We start from the raw sequence: 18,804 nt of genomic DNA, 5'->3' as shown, positions 1-18,804 counted from the left end.
ACCCCGAGGTGACGCTCTCCCAGCGAGAAATTATTCATCGGTCGATGCCGAAACGACGTCAAATTGACGCCGACGAGTCGTTTCTCGCTGGGCCGTGCCATTAAAGAAGAAGAAGAAGAAGAACACGGCGACCGGAGGACGATATCGAACTCCCGCGAATCGACGGGCAGGCGCCTCGGATTTGGCGGGAAGACGGTTCGCGCTCGCGCGCGCCACTGCCTTTTATCCGCCGACAGCCGTGGAGGGGGAGGGGGGGGGAAGAGAGGGAACGGAAAAGGCGCTTTCCTCCTCGCGTAGCACCTGCCGGCCCGCGCCGTGGGACGTGGGACTCCTCGCGATTATCGTAATCGCGCGGTCGTCGCGTAACGGTTCTCGGGCGCAGCAGCTGCACAGAGAGAGAGAGTCCCTCCGAGGGAGGAAGCCTCCTCCGCTTGGTAACGCGCGCGGAGAGAGAGAGAGAGAGAAGCAGCGCCGCTCGAGACGGGGGCCGGCAGGCGGGGAGGGGAGCGCGGCGCGTGTTGCCAGGTCGCGCGGAGCGCTGTTAACAACGCGAGCGAGCGAGCGAGCCGATGGACCGACCGCAGCACGGTCGGGAGACATCTACGATCGATAAAGGCTCGTAGAGAGAGCCCGAGTCGCGTCGCGCGACGGAAAATCGCCAGGCAGAGAGAGAGAGAGGGAGAGAGAGAGAGACGGAGTGGACGATAAAGACGGAGATCGGCCGGCGAACGAGGCGAGCGAGCGAGCGATCGCTTTGAAACGACGCGACGAGCGTCTTGGCGATTTTTCGCGACGCAGGCAGGACGGTGGTGGCGGTGGCGGCGGTGCGGTTGATGGTGGTGGTGGTGGTGGTGGTGGTGGTGCGCGGCGCCGCGCGATTAATACAATCGGCAGGTGATTTCTCGTCGCTGATTAAAGCGCCATGTCCCGCGATGGACCAATCAGCTGCTTGGTAAACCGCCGTCAGGCCTCGAGTCTGTCCACAGACGAATGACAACAAAAGAGACCGATAGAAGTTCGCGCGCGCGAGAGTGCGAGCCGAGGCCGGAGAGCGCGAGCCCGAGTCTTTTCCGCACGCGAGTGTGTTACCCCCGCGCGCAGCGCCCGTGGAGGCCCCCGTGCGCGTACGACACACGTCCCAGCCGCCGCCGCTGCCGCCGCCGTCGCCGCGGCCGCTTTTTTTTCCGTTTACCCCCCCGTGCGTAGCGCCGCCGCCGAGTAACGTCGCTTAACGCCTGGCTGGTGGTGAAAGGTGCACACGTTGAGGAATATGAAGAGGAGAAATGTCGAGTGCGGTAAGCTTCGGAGGCCCTTGAAACGCAACAAGCTCACCGAGGGGATCTACGGAAGGTAAAGCTTTTCCCACGCCGACCGCCATATGCGTAACGCATACGTACGTACACCTACGTCGGGGAATGGCCGTTTCCTCCGTAATCAAAAAAACGTAACCAAAACCTCCCTCTCCCCGCCCCTCGGGGCCCGCGGGCCCCTTGCCGCGCGGGAGGACGCGAGTGTCGCGGGTCACCGAGGCCGCGACGACAGTGACATTAATAATGACGACGATGATCGGGGATTATTATTATGATGATGTTGACGACGAGATCTCGCGCGCGCGAACGCCGAGCGACCGCGACGCCGAGTCGACGCCGCTCTCGTCCCGCGCTTGACATTTACCTCCGGGTCAGATATCCTTAGCCGTACTCGCGTCTCTCGCTCTCTCTCTCTCTCTTTTTCTCTCTTTCTCTTTCGTCCCTCTTGCCCAAACATCTCTCCACACGTACGCACGCACACGCGCGTGCAGCATCCCACGTTCCGACGACTCCATGTGCCGCGTGCGGCTCGCTCGACCGCTCGCTCGCTCGCGGGCACCCGCGATAACGCGGTACAGGCAGACGCGATAGCCGATAGACTCGTCCCTCTCGTCTTCTTTCTCCGCTCTCCGAGAAGAGAGAGAGAAAGAGAGAGAGAGCGTGAAATCTCGGGCGTTATGTAAGCCCTCCGGATGTTTTCGATAACACCGATGCTCCGGTATCGCGTTGTCGCGCGGTCCAAAACATGTTTATCCCGAGAGACGGTACCGTCGACCCTCGCGGACGCCGATACAACGCGAAGCGCACGTTGAATCGCCGCGAATTGGAATCCGGCCTGCGGAACACGTCCGAGTAATCGCCCGCTTGTTTCTCTCTTTCAGTACCTTGCTTTATCTGAAGTTTCTTCTACTATGGGCCATGGTGATCCTGGCAGACTTCATTTTGGAATTCCGTTTTGAATTTCTGTGGCCGTTCTGGCTGCTCCTCCGAAGCGTTTACGATTCCTTTAAGTATCAAGGCTTGGTAAGTGTGCGCGACTGGTCCAGCGCGAAGCGCCGCACGGAGATCTCACCCGTTCTCTCATTCCCTTTCAGGTCTTCTCTGTATTTTTCATTTGTATTGCACTCACGTCCGACATGATTTGCTTCTTTTTCATCCCCGTGCATTGGCTGTTTTTCGCTGCCAGCACTTACGTTTGGGTGCAATACGTCTGGCACACAGGTACGTGGCAAATGAATTTACTCTGAAATACGGACGAGGGCGTGCAACGTGTGTCTATCGAGGAATGTATCGTCTCTCGTGCGATCCACGGCACGCCTGGAAACTAAAACGCTGCTCCTAGGAGCCTCGACCTCTAAATGGATACAAAGAAATGATGGAACATTCATATTTGATACAGATAAGGGAGTGTGTCTACCAACTGTGATGCTGTGGCTACTATTTCTATATATAGAAGCAGCAGTGCGATTGCGTGACTTACGTCATATGCCATTTCACCTAGACCTCTGTCGGCCGTTTGCAGCACATTGGTAACAGTTTTATCATTATTTTTGCAGACAAGTGTAACATGAAAGCGTTAGGCATATGTGTGTTAGAATAGTCTATCGACGTCCGTTGGCTCCAAAGTAAATTTTTTCCGCGATATGTATCTTCCAGCATTGGCTATCCTGTAGTTACATTGGGCTTTGGTTTCAAGAGCTATGTAGGCTACAGAATGAGGCAGGTTAGTGTCTCGACAGTCTTACATGTGTACCGTAAATAAATCCGTTGCGCGTCTCCGCACGGTGTACAGTAGTTGCGTGTCTCAATTCGCGTTTGCTCTCGACAGAGAAAACAGAAAGACGTGGCAAAGGAGAACGAGTTCTATCTACAATTACTGCAGCAAGCACTGCCTCTAGAGCAACAAGCTATGTCGATGCAGCAAATCCAACCGCAGGTGCAGCCACAGACGCAACAGGTCACTGCGTCGTTGGAACAACACGTGAAAACGCAAGCACACAAATTGAGTCCACAGTATAACCCGAGCCCTGAAAAAAGCAGAGGTAGCTTGTATTTATTATCAACTACTGTCCCGAAGGGGGTGCCTGCGATTGCCCGCGATTACACCGCATTTTAATACTTGTTCCTTTGTACTCTTTCAGAGGGCAATAACAATTCCATAGAAACGAACGTACAAAATGGCGGAGTACACAACAGTAGCCAGGTGACATCACAGACACAGAGTGCTACTACCAAAAGTACTCATAGAAAATCCTTAGACAAGAGTGAAAAGCAGGAAGAGCAGCATAATAAACACAACGTATCAAATAACTCACCATCGGACAAAAGCGACAAGCGATTTATACACAGTAACGGGAGTACAGTTTCGCACAGTGACATACAACTCATCGAGAGGGTGGGGTACGGTCGATTTTATATTGAAAGAGAGAGAGCACATTTCTTTTTATTTCAAATACTTATTGGCCCTCAATTCTCAAAGCAGATCTGTAAATGATTTTGACGTAAACGAGGTAGAAAAGGACAAGTCTATCAAGGGTTGCGGGAACACCACGATAAAAGCACAAACGAATGGTTCGGTAACTGGTAAATGGAATAACGTCAAGGAGAGTCGGGATTCATCGTCGACCACCAATGCCCAACGGGAACGTAAGACTCGTCAGGTTAAAAACACGAGCGACCCCACGGCAGAGCAACAGAAACAGCAAGAAGATTATTATCAAAGGTACATGATGCGAGAGGAATTTTTCTTTTGGATACGTTACCATAAGCTGCTACAGAAATTCTGCTAATAATCCCACGTATTTTCGAAGGCACAGATTGAAACTCTAATGACACAAATCCGGTATATCATGTCTCGCACTTAGATAACAAATCCTGTACCGTCTTACATTCCTTCAGTAGACCTCCTATCAGTTTCTTCAGCATGATTTGTCGTTGAAATAGGTTACTGGTGTGTCGCAGGCTCGAGGCGGACATAAAACGTTTGAAATCAGATTTGCAGTCAAGTCGGCAATTGGAACAAGAATTACGATCACAAGTTAATGTCTTGCTCAACGGAGAGCGGCAAGCCAAGGGCGACATTCAACAACTCCAACATGATAACGATCAGTTGCAAAGCAAGTAAGTGTGTTTATGAAGTATTTTTTATCATGGGATTATAACTACGTATTTATACTATATTTGTGAAAAAGAATCTAACCAGTTAGTATTCTTTATAATCTGAAATCACATTTTTAATATTATTTTAACATAATTTTGCATTTCCAAATTTTTATTTTAAAGCTTTTATGTTTTACGCACAAACTATAATGTCTGTACCTTTAGAAATCTGCTGATAATTCTTTTGTTTTTCATTTTACATTGAAAAAATATATGTTTGTTTCCTGTATTTGAATAGGAAAAATGCATTTACAGATCTATGTACGTAAACATTATAAAGCTTTTTTAATAATTTAAATTCTATTTAAATTTAAATATATAATATATTATATGTTATATAATAATTCGTGCCTATTTTACATTTATACGACTTTGACATTTGCTGGAATCATTAATCATTACTTTTTCTTCTACGTATAATATTTGGACAAAAAGTATCACTTGAAAAAGGATATGCAAAAGAGTTGTAAATTCCTTTAATTTTTTCAAAGTAAATCTGAATATACGTAAAAGACTTATCAGACTATAATTTGTAAAGATTCAATAATTAATTATTACTAATTAATAATAGTTATATTTGACATTTATAAAAAGCTTCTTAAATATTAGAGAACTTATCTTCTTTATACCACAATCTTCTTGTAAATCCTCCATAAATTTTTTCATAAAATAACGTAGTATTACTTTTACTGTTAGATAAAGGGAAAAGAGAAAAGAAATTTTTATTACAACTTTTGAATAAAATCAGACGAATCCTCTAACATAAATTGTAACATTGCAGATTACATGGTCTAGTGACGGCGCGTCAACTGGATAAGCAAACAATGACATCGTTGGAAAAGCGAATTGCGGAAGAGCGAAAACAACGTACCGCGTGCGAAGCGTCCTTGCTCTCTGAACGAAGGGCACGACGAGCCGCCGAAGAGGCACGCTCCGCGATTCCACCGCCGCCACCTCCGCTTATTAGACAAGAGTGTACTGACGTATGTAAAAGTCGAAGATCTCAAATGGAACAGGATCTTAAAAATCTGCGCCGAGAACTCAAACTGAAGGAAGAAAGGTAAAGAGTGTAAATCTGTACTGTTTTAGATTTTAAATAATTTAAATGGGACAATGCGCAAATATATACATGTATATGGTACGTTGATTCAGATGTAATGCATTGGAAAACGATGCTGCGCGTTGTAAAGAGACTCACAGAGAGTGCGAAATTCTACTCCCTGCACTCAATGCGTTGCAAGACAAAAATGCACATTTGGAAAACAGCTTGAGCGCGGAAACACGTATAAAACTGGATCTCTTTTCGGCACTCGGCGAAGTCAAGCGGCAACTAGAAATTCGAGAAAGTAAGTAACAGTAATTAAAACAATGCTTTACTCGCGTAGTTTTATTTTTTGTTTTGTTTTCACATTTTAGTATTTGTAGTATACGGTCGAAGGAAGTATATTACAAAGAAAGTGGACATTTGTTAAAGAAAATAGAACCGCATATATTGTAATGCACGTTGTTATTGCCCCAGCACATATCATGTATCATATAATTTCTGTTAAATCAGGCTTAATCAGAACTCAAGAGAAAGAAATTGAGATGTTGAAAACAAAAATAGCGCAAGATTTAGCTGTGATGCCACAAGACACATTTGGTCCAGCGCCAACCTGTGCGACGTCCAAGCTTCGTTTAAATAGTGAAGTGAGAGTAGCAGGAACAAAAATACGTTCGAATGAAAGTCCCTGTCCGGGGTGTACCGTGTCGAATTTGGATCCGAATGCGACAGCGTACACGCCTAAAAGTTCCCTTGTAGCGTCGACTGAAGCTTAAGGAACTGCACTTCTCTCATCAGAACCCGATAGTAGGATACATCAACTACAAAAGAATGTTTCAAGTTTCTCCGTGGAAATATTAATATTCAGTTCACAAGTACGCCAAAATATGGATTTATCGGTATCAGCTGCGGTTCTTTTCTGGTTCATTTCCATCTTTAAGACGAGACATATTTTTATTGTATACGGATCTCCTCCCCCATTGTAAAAGAAGCCTGGAAGTCTTCCATGAGAAACTTGGCGAAACATGTTTTGTATCGTGTCTTGTTTCAAAAAGGAATGGAACCGTTGACATTACTTATGATCACACGACACGGCACTGGTTTCTAGAATGTCAAAGAAAGCCAGTGACAGTCTTAATTTGTAACATTTATGCTGCAGGTTGATCTTACGGATATATATAGTATAACAATTTGTGAACAAAACCAGTGAAACGTAACTATTTCTTTACACATACATAAATATCGATAATAATGCCTAACAATTTAAAAAAATCATATCTGACTGTTAGTTTATGTATAAAATATGTTTTATATTTTATAAGAATAACTCGGAAACTATCTTATATATACACATTTGTATATATCATATGCTTAACGTTATGATATAGATTTTTTTTATACGTGTACGTTTTTGATTACCTCTGATTTATGCGTTAGTAATTCAGATCGATCTTTATGTAGCAAGAAAATAATGACAAATATCTTATAGCGAAGTCACGATGAAAGAGAAGCTGAAAGAGTTATAATATCCGTATTACGGTCTTCCTGCAGTATATGCCTAAACATGCGATGATGACTTGTCGAGGATACATTCTTATTCAAGTCGTATAACACTGAAGCTAGTCCATCATACAAACTATTTAAATATCATTGGCGTGTCGAGCCATTTTATGTTATGCGATCATCATGCAGAAATAGCCATTGACAACATAGAAATATGAGCATCATTCAAGAAGGATCAAAGTAAATGTCACGACGCCAAATTTGTTTTAGGTAATCCGTACGATGATACTCTCACATACACACATGCGCGTATTTCTGTGCTTTTAAATTTTTCATGTTTTTATTAGTTTAAGAATTTCGTTTTATGTGTATTGGCTTTCAAAACGGTATAAAGGGTGGCCATTGCATTTTTCGTTTGAGTAAAAGTAATATATAAATTTCGATTTGATAAGGACGATTGATTCGTAAAATTTGTTAAAGGTAAAAAGATGTTATGGCTAACTTGATCTAAATTAAAAAAATAAGAGTTCAAATGCAAATTAATAATTTTATGACGAGTACAAAGATAGAAAAAGTTATTTTCATGTTGTAAGCTCACTTTATTTAATTAAGAGTGATATTTATTTCATTATTTAGCATTGAAAAAGTTGATGAAACTACATTGTGACTAGATATAAATGTGGATAAAGTTTTTTTTTTTTTTCTTATGTGACGTCCATTAATATAATTTCAGAGTTAAAAAGAGAAGTTTTGTTTTTTCTTTTTTTAATTATTATTCTTAACATATATCTGTATACAATATGCATATATACGTATATGCGTGCTATACGTCATATATATGTATGTGTATGAAAATTATATGCATATGTATATATATGTAATATATGAATGCAGACGTTTATATATATGTATACATATGTGTATGCAAAACATTACACAACTTTGACAAATTATGGCACCATTGAAGGTATGGTACATAATGTTAACACGAGAGATCTGTGTGTTTACTCTTATAAAAATATAATAATTTGTATACGGCGTATATCTGGCGCCAATAATTTTAAATATTCGCGAAAATCGATCTCCATCGTTGATTCACTAATTACATTATTTGAATGGGTGCTATATATTATAATTACTAATTCTGGATTTATGTACCTTTACCTTGAAAATTGATAAAAATTGTTACTTTACTTTAGTTTTAATTGGCTCATGTGGCGTATTTAAAAGAGTTGTTTAAGAATATGTGATGGCATTACGAATGATTAATCAGTTATGATCAAAGATTGTGTGTGTGTGTGTGCGTGTGCGTGTGCGTGTGTGAAATTGATCGAATAATTGATCGACGTTAATAAGGTTGGCGATTTTATTCTACCCGCAAGAAAGCCAGTACTTGCTTCATTACGTTGCATAATGTTGTGTAAACTTGTTAACTATTACGAGGTCATTCTTCCATAATTGTACATACAAAGCACTGTCATGACAATTTACTTATGGACACTAGTAGTGGATCATGACCAACTAGTCAAGCGAAGGGAGGAAGCACAAATATTTATTAGGTATCCAACATTCAAAGTTTTCGCATTCTATGGAAAGAAGAGTACAGAACCCTTTCACTTTACTAAGATTTAGAGAGTTTTTGGACTCGTTTGGATAATGTGAATGCCGAGTCCACGTTTCCCGGATGATCCACGTAAACGGACGACGTTGTAAAGGCTTTCCTGCACAATGTGTATATTATTAAATTTTGAATTTGTCTTCAAAAGAGCAGTGCTAGTTTGTTACTCATAAGAAAGTTACGTAGAAGTTTTCTAATTTGCATACGTTAGCGACGTGTACTCGTGGTACTTCCGTACATGAAAATAAACTCCCCGACGGCTGCTGATTTATGGGGACAGAAGTGGTTAACCGTACGTGCATTTCTATTTCCGAATTGTTGTCCCAGTGTCAAAGATATTACTTATACTTACTTTTGATCTTGCGAATAAAATCGTTAAATAAGTTTCGATTTAGATTTGCGTTTGCTTACACTCGTTTGTACACAGATAATGCAGCGAAGACGATATGGACATGTAAATATTTGCTGGAAAGGAACATTGATACCGCTTCGTAAACACATCGGTTTAAATTGTTGGGGCACTTGCGTGGCATAGTCACTTTTGCTATATAAAAACAAGATCACTTCAATTTACGTTACGACTGTCACGATTGCCGGACTTCATTGGATGTCGGAGGTTTAAATGCGAAAAACGACAAGATTGTCAGCAAAAGGAAGAAGGAAATAAAGTTCAAAGAGACTATCGATTTGTTCCAAAATTCTCGATCGTGAATACGTGTACCTGACCAGGACGTGTGCTGTAGTGGTTCTTTTTCCTTTTCTTTTCGTTTGCTTTTGGCTAATTTACTTATCTTGGATTTGATTCCACCAGAGAGAAGGCTGGCTTGATAAGCAATTAATATTATGCGAGATAATATCGTATACATTGAGTTGTGATATACATAACATACACACACACACACACAAAGAAAACAGACACGCGCAACACATACACACAGATATACACTTACATAATCATCATGTGTAAATATGCATTCGCTTTACATATTTATTTGTGTATACTCGTACGTCGCGTGAACATCGGAATACACGCAGTCGTCTACGCGTATACACATACATATATGTGTACAATTATTTTAGTTACTACATAATGATGTTCTCTTATCATAATAAATTAATAATGCGACAATTAATCGATCGCTAATAGGTAAGTTTCCTATTTCCAAATGCATCGTTTCATTTCGCGCGACAAGAAGACGTGCGTAACCGAGTACTTAATTTTTACGTTAGGTTTCGTTCAGCATTCTCGGATGCATGTGAGAGCGAGGAGCGAGAGATAGACAGAGAGAGAGAGAGAGAGAGAGAAAGATTAGAGACATGCACAAAAGAAAAATCAGGTACTTTTGTAATACCTGCTTCCTAAATAATTTATAAGTTTCCTGATATTACATAGCTAATTTATTAAGTTGGCGAGGACAATAAAAGAGCCTTTTCGTTTTATAATAAGCTTTCGACGTCGAATCTAATCAGCAGTTTCCAGTGGAAAAAAGTGTATCGCGGACGGTTTTTCTTTTTTTTTTTACATTTACTATTAGTTATTAACGTCTTGTGCGCTTCCACAAACACTTAACTGCGTACTTATTGTCATTGCGTAGCGTTAAGTTTACCGTCGCGAGCGACGAGTGTAGCATTAAATGCAACAACAACAACACCGCTATTGATCTCATGTAATCGCGCGACCGTACACGCAAATGCCCTTATTAACGTTGCAAAACCGACACATGCGGGGATCGTCGAATAAAATTTTCAACATATTGTAACGGTTTCTGTTCTTTGGAGATAAAATCAAGTGTGTAACATTTACGCCTAACCGAGGAGAACCATGTGCGTTTTAACGTGCTACATATACATATAAAAATATATATATCATATAAAATGAGGCGGTGTTTAAAAAGGAAAGAGACGAATGGTAAGAATCTGGCTAAAAGAACTCTTTTTACGATTGATCGTAAAAACTCGTGAACCAGTATATATGTACGACACTATCATACATGCGTTTCTACTGTTAATTCGTAATCAAGCTTGAGAATCCTGTTTCGAACGGAATGGCACTTTTGTGGCCGGTGCTATAACAATCTTATATTTATAATGATCCTTCTCTCCTGCAGATTTTCTGTCTATCAGTCGGTCATACAGAATATATTTGACTTTTGTTTTCATATTAAAATATACGCTTTATAAATTTTCCTTTTATCCTTTCGAGATCATGCATTAATTTCCCATTAAAGCAAGATGCGAGAGCATTGAGATTCCTCTTCTTGCGATACCCCGATAGTTTCACAGATGGGAGACACGATTCTTGCCACAATTTTTGTAGATTGACAGCGACGCGTGTGAAACAGCTCTCAGAAATCCATTCCTTTTGTTGCTGAAAAGAGGAAAATTCCGGAGCCGTGTAGAAACGAACGGATGTGCTCGCTGGGAAAGAAATAACTGAAAGTTACTTTCGAATGTATGGACATTCACTCAATATATTGTTATACAAAAAGACCGCAATTTTCAAAAACCCAAGTAGAGAGAGATTATCGATGATATTAATAACGACTTTTTATTGTGTATTACGTTCCGCTACAATTAATCTCTATAGCAATATTTATTAAAATAAACATTGTAAAAACTGATACATATTGCGTGTAATTAATTATATACATCAGCAACATGCATCGATATTGATTAAACTCCGATTTTTTTGGCGACACGATTAACGACGTTACATCTTTATTTGTCGCATTCTGCTTCCATATTTACGTGCACACAGCTTTCCTTTGCACGGCGATTGAAAACAAGAAGAGGAATTTCTGTGATTTACGCGAATTGCTTATGTCGATGCTGACACTGGCGACACGATCCGGCATTATCGACTTATTTTGGATAAACGTTATTTCGTTTAATGAAAGTGGGCGAATTCTTGTAGATGATAGTAGTAAAGGCAACAGTTCAAGTCTGTAGAAGTCGGTCTTCTGAATTACGTCAATCTGACGACGGTTTCTCTTTTATAAACAGAATTGAATGCATTCAATGTGTAATAGTAACTACAGAGCAATATAAGGAGCAAGCGCGTTACCTGGCAATATCATACAGAACACAGCAATACGAAACTTGATTTTAACGGGTAATATGTTATGATTGAAGCACAGTTGTATGTACTTTGCAGGTTCCTATTAGTCTTGGAGACAATGGTTTACTTTGCTCTCAGATACGAAAGTGTACCGATTATCACAAATCTAAAGAAATCTGTACTACGCAACGCGATTGTGACCGAATTTTTAATAAACCAAGAATGCATATTAAACAGACACGTATACGTCTATATGTCATATAAGTTTTTTTTCTCATGTTCCAGAAATACTTTACTGCTCTCTACTAAATGTGTCAATGCATCGTATACAAATACAAACGAATAAAAAGGTTTAAAAGCGACAAGAGAACTTATAATTCGTGAAGTGTATTATTTTCGCCCTTGCCAATCTATATTACACTACTCTTCACGCAAGCTACTTTTACGTAAATGTTTCTTATGCGAATAGGACGTCTCTGAATTTCCAATTACTTCTAATTTTCAAAGTTTTTTATTACAACCGTATTGAATAGCATCAAAATCGATCTTGCTCTTATCAGAACAAAATGTTATCTCAACTATTGACTACAATAACAAAACGTGAATATTAAAAATTTGACAATATACATTGCATTCAAAGTAAATCTTTTTGTATTATAATATAAAAAATGATTATATGTAAGATACTTCTTAATCTTTCATGTTTTCTTAATTTACAATTTTTTATTGTAAATAATTTGAGATCTACGATTCTAAGATATTTTATTAAAAGATTTGTCTCTACACTAAAGATCATTTGTAATTAACAACATTGTATGCTGTGCAATCGTTGTTTCTTTATTTCAAATCGTAAATAAAAAACATATCAATTTCTTGTCGTGTGGCAGACAAACGTAAAGTGGAATTCACGTTCTTTCCAAGTAAAACAGTCTTATTTACGCTATACTTATTTACAATCTATCGCGTTTCATGTCGATGTCTGTAGGGCTCCGTGTGACTTAAACTTCTCGTAAAGCGGACTGTCTTTAAACACTACATACGAAAGTACCGCTTTCGTATAATAGTCCGACATCAGCTCCAAGTTTCTTATAACTGTTGAGAGAAGATGCGCCTTTTCCACATATATTCCTAGATAAAGAAGAGAAATCCTAGTTAGAAATACCATTCTCAAATTATCCATAAAACATTTCCATTCCGTCGGTTACTTTTGTAGTTTTATACCAATTTACCTGGCGCCTCAAACATAAGATAGCAGAAATGCACGTGTAGATAATAATAAGATGGTTGATAGTGGAAATATATTCTGAGCTGCGATGCAGGTATGTTGAACTTTTTACTAATCGCCGCCGTCCCGGCATCTTGTATATTTTTTAATAAAGGAAGATGAGACCCGTTCAACTCTCTCAACGACCGTATCTTCTGAAACGGCAGGGCCAACAACTTCAATGTATCTGTCTGTCCGTTCCATTTGAAATCCGTCACTAATACAAAACCACTATCCTTGTCAGGGTCTTCGTAAATAACACTCTCCTGTTCAGCTTTGTGCTCCAGAATATTAGTTATCCACTGAAAATCAAGAGTAACGATACGGGAATAAAACAGTCCTTGCACTCTCTGTGATTTTCAAGTAAAAGTTACACCAAGTACGAATCAACGTTGTATCTCAAATATAAACTGTACCTCCAAGCTCAGACTCTTCGATTCTATGTAAGGGAGAGTGACCTGCTGATAAAGCTCATAGGTCTCGTTTATCACGTACAACTCCTGCCTCTTGTACTTGTCGATATGCGTTTGCGTGGCTGGATATATCACAGTCGCGTGCAGACCTTAAAGAATAAGAATTCGCTTATGAAATGGCGACCAAGTACGTCAAGGTACGTGAAAAAAAAACAGATGCAGGCAGATCGATGTACTGTTATGCTCTTCGGTCGGAAAGCAATTGTAGTTTCTGTAGATGTCATTGTTGAAGACCTTTCGGAATATCGTCTTCCCGTCAAAGAAATCCTTCTCCAGTACCACCTTGTCGTAAGGGAAGGTCCTCTGCTCGAGGAGAACGATCGCCGGGCCCTCGCGGTCCTCGAACGTCCCCTCCATGCATATCAACTTCCGCGCGCAGTTGTTCTGCAGCACTTTCGTCACTTTGAAGCTCGACACATCCAGCTCGCGCTCACCCGTCTCGTTCTCGTCCGGGGTCTTCTCGACCACGTCGGCGCTCCCGTCGCCCAGCTTGACTCTCTTCGCCGGCGGACAGTCCCCGTCGTTCGCACTCGCACATTTCTCCGCCATGCTCGTCACGTCAAGAATCCTGAAAGTAGGATCGAAACATTCTGTCAAACGCGAGACGTCGATGCGTACCTTTTGTCGTAACAAAAATGTAGAAAGACCGAGCTCAGCGTCAATTGATTCGAGTTAATAGAACAGCGTTAAGATCTTTTTCTTCATACTATTCGTTCGTTGTGTAACAATACGTGGAGTAAGCGTGGAGTAAGGAGTAAGGGAGAGCCCTAACTTCTAGCTTTTGGTGTAAGGCAGCTGAAGTACGGGCATAATTTTTAAAATATTTGTAACACTGATTGATGGCATTTTGATTCACCGAGAGTAAGGCTGATGGCAGAGAACAATCCGTAAACGCTTAAGACTGTCTCAGTCGTAGACGTAGGGCAAGGCAGAGAGAAACGTAAGTCGTATACAATAGCCTTTCACGACTCACGTTTCTCTCTGCCTTGCCCTACGTCTACGACTAAGCCAGTCTTAAGCGTTTACGGATCGTTCTCTGCCACCAGCTTAAGCCTAAGAGCTGAAGTAGGAGTAAGAAATAAAATGGATTTATTTCCTTACTCCAGCTTACTCCATGTATTGTAGACCAGCCTTTAGACGGAGACATTTTCACTCTAGTGTAAGATACAGACTTGACCCCTAGGCCGTAGTCGAATCTCGTAGCGACGATGCTCCTAGTCGTGAATGAAATCAGACGGCCGTGTGAAAGGTGAGAGGTGCCCGCGACGATCCTGTTCGTACCTCGTACGTGTCTCTCTTGGCGCAGCTTCCACGATCGAGCCGGTATAAACACAACAAGTCGATCGCCAAGTGCGCGGGGGGGAGATAAGAAGTGTAATAACTCTATTGAGGCCGGTTGCGCGGCCCATGAGAATACAGGCTACGTAGACGCGAACGTAATGATGTAATTCTTGACTCCCGGCTCGAACCCGGAGCCGGCACGGGAACGCAATGATGACGCAGTGAAACACGTCGTTTGAGTTTGTTCTTTGTAGCGTTGCATGTTTCTACGTTGCTCTCGCGTCCCTCTCTTCCTCCCCAAATTGCACGTTCGAGTGCAGGAAACGTAGCGGCTGCAAAGAGCAGAGTTTTCGTTAATGTCGGAAGAAATCTCTTTCTTCCAGTCGTAAACGTACGAATCTGGACGCAGCCCAAGGTGCTCCCGCCATTTTATACGCGATACTATTGCGAACCACATTTTTATTTTACGCTTAATTAAATTCTTAAAACTACTATTACCTCAGCTTCAATTGCTTCGCGAGTTTAACACTGTAGCTTCATGTAAACATCATCGATTGATCGGGTTCGGTATCCGAGAAGTAGTTTTAGCACGAAACGAAGGTTGGACTTAAAAAATTCAAGTGAAAATCATATTAAAGACTTGTAATAAAATATTCTTTCTAAGATTATACGTACACATGTAGATGTAAATACATACGTATATGCCGAATTCACGCGTACGTAGATAAAGTTTATATAACGGGATGCACAATGATATTTGCAACAAAGTTTTCCCTTACAGTTTTCCGATAGGATTGTCGGATCGGGATTTATTTGAGAAAAACTCACTTTCTCGTTAGCGCTTGCGAACCCGTAGCTACGTATATAAGACTCGAGCAACGTATCGCCGCCGTGTAGTATGAAAGGAGAGAAGTTTAGCACTCCCCTAGACAAGGATGGATACACATGTACTGGTAAGGCACTGTCGTCAGATGGCGGCACTTACCACAACATTTTTTTTCCTCGCGCTTTCCTTATCGGAGAAATACCGTCGACATTTTTGCACAAGTCGACAATCGCTTTCCATTTGGAATTTAATTCGAACGCGATCGACGGCTACTGCTGGAGGAGAAGTGCGTTTCGGACCGAAGAAACACGCATCCCGAGTATTTCGATGGAATCTTTTCTCAACGAAATATAATTTTTTTTAAATCTTTCCCACTTCACGGTGGCGAACCGTGCCCGAGTGCGTTAACTCGTGTCGATTTGTGTCTCCTGAGGCCCGGTTTCACCGACGTTTAACTTCAAGCTTAGCTTAATTCGCTCTTTGCCTCTTTCCAACGGTTACTTTAGAGACAAACGTGAATTAAGCCAAGATTAATGTTAAACGACGTTCGGCGAAATCGGGCCTAAAAGAAAAGCAGCCTACGTTAACTCATACAGCACGCATGTCTAAGACATCTTTAAGACGTCTTTAAGTCGTCTTTTAGGCATACATATCTAAAAGACGACTTATACCCGTTTCTACCAACGCAGTTTAACTTTAATCTCGGTTCAACTTGCTTTGTATCTTTCTCTAGTTTTACGACTTGGAAAAGGACAAGAAGTAATTTAAGCTGAGATTAAAGTTAATCTGCATTGAAACGGGCATTACGTTACGTAAATTATAGATTTTTCAGTACATAGTTTATGCTCCCAGTGGGAGAAAACGAGCGCAGGCAAAATTTCCTTAAAACGTTTCACCCTTTTTTTTCAACGTTCCGTTTAAGCGTGCGCCGACTTGAATTCAACGCAACTGTCCACGTGACCGCGGGGCTTTTAAAATTCGTCCGTGGTCGACGTTGCGCGATACGTGTCGCGGAAAGTAAACTTTTCTTCAAAAGATTGGGGGCCTGGCGTCGCCTCGCGTATTCCGCCTTCCTCCTCGCCACTTCCGGCGCTGCCTGTAATTCGTATCGGTCAGTGATCAGCTTGCATTAATTATTCCGATGTATCAAGACCGTATTTGAATACGCACGCCACGTGTGACGTAAACGGGGCCGCGGGGCGGCGCCGTCGGTAAAATCAGCGCCCTGCAACGCCGCTTACCGACCGCGGGGACACGTCACGCGAGCCGGCGTGGCCCTCGGGTGCCTCCTCGTACGCGCGAGGTAAAAATATGGATTCTTTCGCAACCGCACGGAAGATTTTGCACGGTGCTTAGGTGGGCCACGTGATCCCGCGGTTCGGGAGCGATCGGGCTCGATCCAGGTCCTCGATCGCCGTCGTGACCTTCGCCGTGGCTTAAAGGGCACCGTCAACCGTCCCCGACGCAATCTCAATCAGCGACGATGTTGCAGGTCGACGACAGAAAGGTAAAGCCTCGAATTCCCCCTCGAGTGTCTTCCACAAACGTCGGTTAACTTAACTAACCAAGGGTTGATCGATCCCTCTGTCTCTTCTTAGACAATAAAGTAGAAAGAGATAGCGAGTCGACTGAACTCCGGTCGACGGTTAACCGACGTTTGCGAAACCGGGCCCTTCGTCTCCGCCGCGTTGCTCGCCAGTTCCTTCCGACGTCGCGCGTCTCTCTCTTGTTTCACCTGTCACCAAGGGCAGAGCCGAGGGTTGTGAGAGGGAACCATGGTCCGATGTCACCACCGGAAATCCCTCTCCCGCGAACGATCAGCGAGAGAGGGACTTCCTACTTCCTCTCCTTCGTCCTCGACCGCCGAGAGCGTCGCCCGCCCGTTGAGGTTATGCTCGACGTTTCAGCTAGACGGGCGGCTTCCCAGGGAGAATGGAAAAGTCAAAATAACGTCACTTGGGTGTCGTACTGACCAAACGGTGACCGGAGCGCGACGTAAACTCGGTCAACGCGATGACATCGGATTAACATTATTTTGATTTTCCTGCTCTCGAGCTCCGTCGTCTTCTAGGCCGACCCTAAAGCCCGTATCAGACTACGGATTGAGATTGAGATTAGACTGACATTTGACCAATTACGAGTAAAAGTTAAGCCCGTATCAGACTACGGATTGAGATTGGGATTAGATTGAAATTTGACCAATCAGAGTAAAAGTTATTCAACTTGAGATTAGTAAACTTTACTGTGATTGGTTAAATTTCAATCTAATTCCAATTAATCCCAATCCGTAGTCTGATACGGGCTTAAGGCCTGTTCTACAATACGTCGTGTGTATTTCTTTTCTCTCCCGAGTATTTCTTTTCTCCTGCTATCTTTACTGAAAGAAAGGAGAATAATACTTGGAAACATTTGAAGCGACAAGCTGACCGCAGCCGCTGTCGGGGGTCTGGAGCTCCCTAGTACACGTACTAGACTGCACGCGTAATCCGTGTATTTAACCATTTTAACCCGTGTACACGAATTTAAGGGATCTTCGTTTACGTGAATCCGTGAACACGTGAATGTGACACGTGTCCGTGTATATGATATGTGTAGACAGCCGTGTACACCCCGGTAGGGAAATATTTCGAGAATTATGTGACGGAATCTGGATGAAACTTGGAATGCTGGAATTATGCGTACATATTATTATTATTGGTTTCATTATTTACGCGTATACACGGATATTGCGTCACAAGCACACGTATCACGTGCACAGGTACACGTAAATAAAGGTACCTTGTAAACGTATCCAGTTACAGTTACAATTTTTTTTTCGCTAAAAATGTAACTAGTTACAGTTACCAATTCTGAAAAGTACCTAACGCGTTACAGTTACTAAAAAAAAGCAACGAATCGTTACCGTGCAGTTACTTCCTTGCAGTGAAAATAAACATATCAAATCTGCATTTGAATTGTAAAGCGTCGATAAAGGCGATGATTTATACGGAAGTGCAAGGCCTAATGCAATCTGTGGAGGTTTAAAAAAATAAAGTAACTATTAATGTAACTAATTAAATTAGTTACTAGTTATCGAAAAAATGTAACTGAGTTAAGTTACAGTTACAGATGGAGAGAAAGTAACGCAGTTAAGTTAGTTTCTGTATCTGCAACGTTTACTGTAACTGTAACTTCGTTACAAGTAACGAGTCACTTCCCAACCCTGCTTAAATCACGGATTACGTGCACACGTGAATCTTAAGCCTTGTGTCCACGATTCAAGAACTGTAT

General features: G+C 42.0%; 3 protein-coding genes across 11 annotated transcripts in view; 2 read left to right on the top strand and 1 right to left on the bottom strand.

Moving 5' to 3' along the window:
- The first annotated feature begins 855 nt into the window (after nucleotides 1–855).
- On the top strand, nucleotides 856–7,589 carry LOC105564816 (macoilin-1). Of its 4 annotated transcripts, none has more exons than XM_012017517.1 (12): nucleotides 856–952; nucleotides 2,192–2,333; nucleotides 2,405–2,531; nucleotides 2,710–2,839; nucleotides 2,967–3,033; nucleotides 3,139–3,355; nucleotides 3,452–3,710; nucleotides 3,793–4,032; nucleotides 4,254–4,430; nucleotides 5,251–5,529; nucleotides 5,622–5,815; nucleotides 6,025–7,589. In XM_012017517.1, the coding sequence occupies exons 1-12, from the start codon at nucleotides 933–935 to the stop codon at nucleotides 6,285–6,287; spliced, it is 2,115 nt and encodes a 704-aa protein (XP_011872907.1). In that variant the 5' UTR covers nucleotides 856–932; the 3' UTR covers nucleotides 6,288–7,589. The 4 variants fall into 4 exon arrangements, with proteins under 4 accessions (XP_011872907.1, XP_011872906.1, XP_011872905.1 ...); XM_012017516.1 differs by lacking the exon at nucleotides 856–952 and adding an exon at nucleotides 987–1,350 and having other exon boundaries at nucleotides 4,272–4,430; XM_012017515.1 differs by lacking the exon at nucleotides 856–952 and adding an exon at nucleotides 988–1,350 and having other exon boundaries at nucleotides 3,139–3,352.
- Nucleotides 7,590–12,505: 4,916 nt separating this feature from the next.
- Nucleotides 12,506–18,804, bottom strand: part of LOC105564814 (m7GpppX diphosphatase) — a 9,638-nt gene continuing 3,339 nt past the window's right edge. The window contains exons 1-7 of one of the 6 annotated variants that reach the window (XM_012017506.1): nucleotides 15,406–15,694; nucleotides 15,207–15,314; nucleotides 14,709–15,040; nucleotides 13,604–13,995; nucleotides 13,371–13,516; nucleotides 12,920–13,256; nucleotides 12,506–12,818 (exon numbers count right to left, since the gene is read on the bottom strand). In XM_012017506.1, the coding sequence (XP_011872896.1) occupies nucleotides 12,658–12,818; nucleotides 12,920–13,256; nucleotides 13,371–13,516; nucleotides 13,604–13,995; nucleotides 14,709–14,836 (1,164 nt within the window). In that variant the 5' untranslated portion in view covers nucleotides 14,837–15,040; nucleotides 15,207–15,314; nucleotides 15,406–15,694 and the 3' untranslated portion in view covers nucleotides 12,506–12,657. The other 5 variants (XM_012017507.1, XM_012017510.1, XM_012017509.1 and 2 more) reach the window with 5 other exon arrangements.
- The window catches only part of LOC105564815 (UTP--glucose-1-phosphate uridylyltransferase), a 13,662-nt gene continuing 11,669 nt past the window's right edge, over nucleotides 16,812–18,804 (top strand). The window contains exon 1 of the mRNA XM_012017513.1: nucleotides 16,812–17,041. Within this exon, the coding sequence (XP_011872903.1) occupies nucleotides 17,018–17,041 (24 nt within the window). The 5' untranslated portion in view covers nucleotides 16,812–17,017. The remainder of the gene's footprint in view (nucleotides 17,042–18,804) is intronic.

This window comes from Vollenhovia emeryi, unplaced genomic scaffold (genome assembly GCF_000949405.1).
Source record: "Vollenhovia emeryi isolate VEMERY1.0 unplaced genomic scaffold, V.emery_V1.0 DF939159.1, whole genome shotgun sequence".
NCBI classification, from domain to species: domain Eukaryota; kingdom Metazoa; phylum Arthropoda; class Insecta; order Hymenoptera; family Formicidae; genus Vollenhovia; species Vollenhovia emeryi.
Note: the sequence above shows the minus strand (reverse complement) of the source record. Positions and strands in the feature narration are given on the sequence as shown.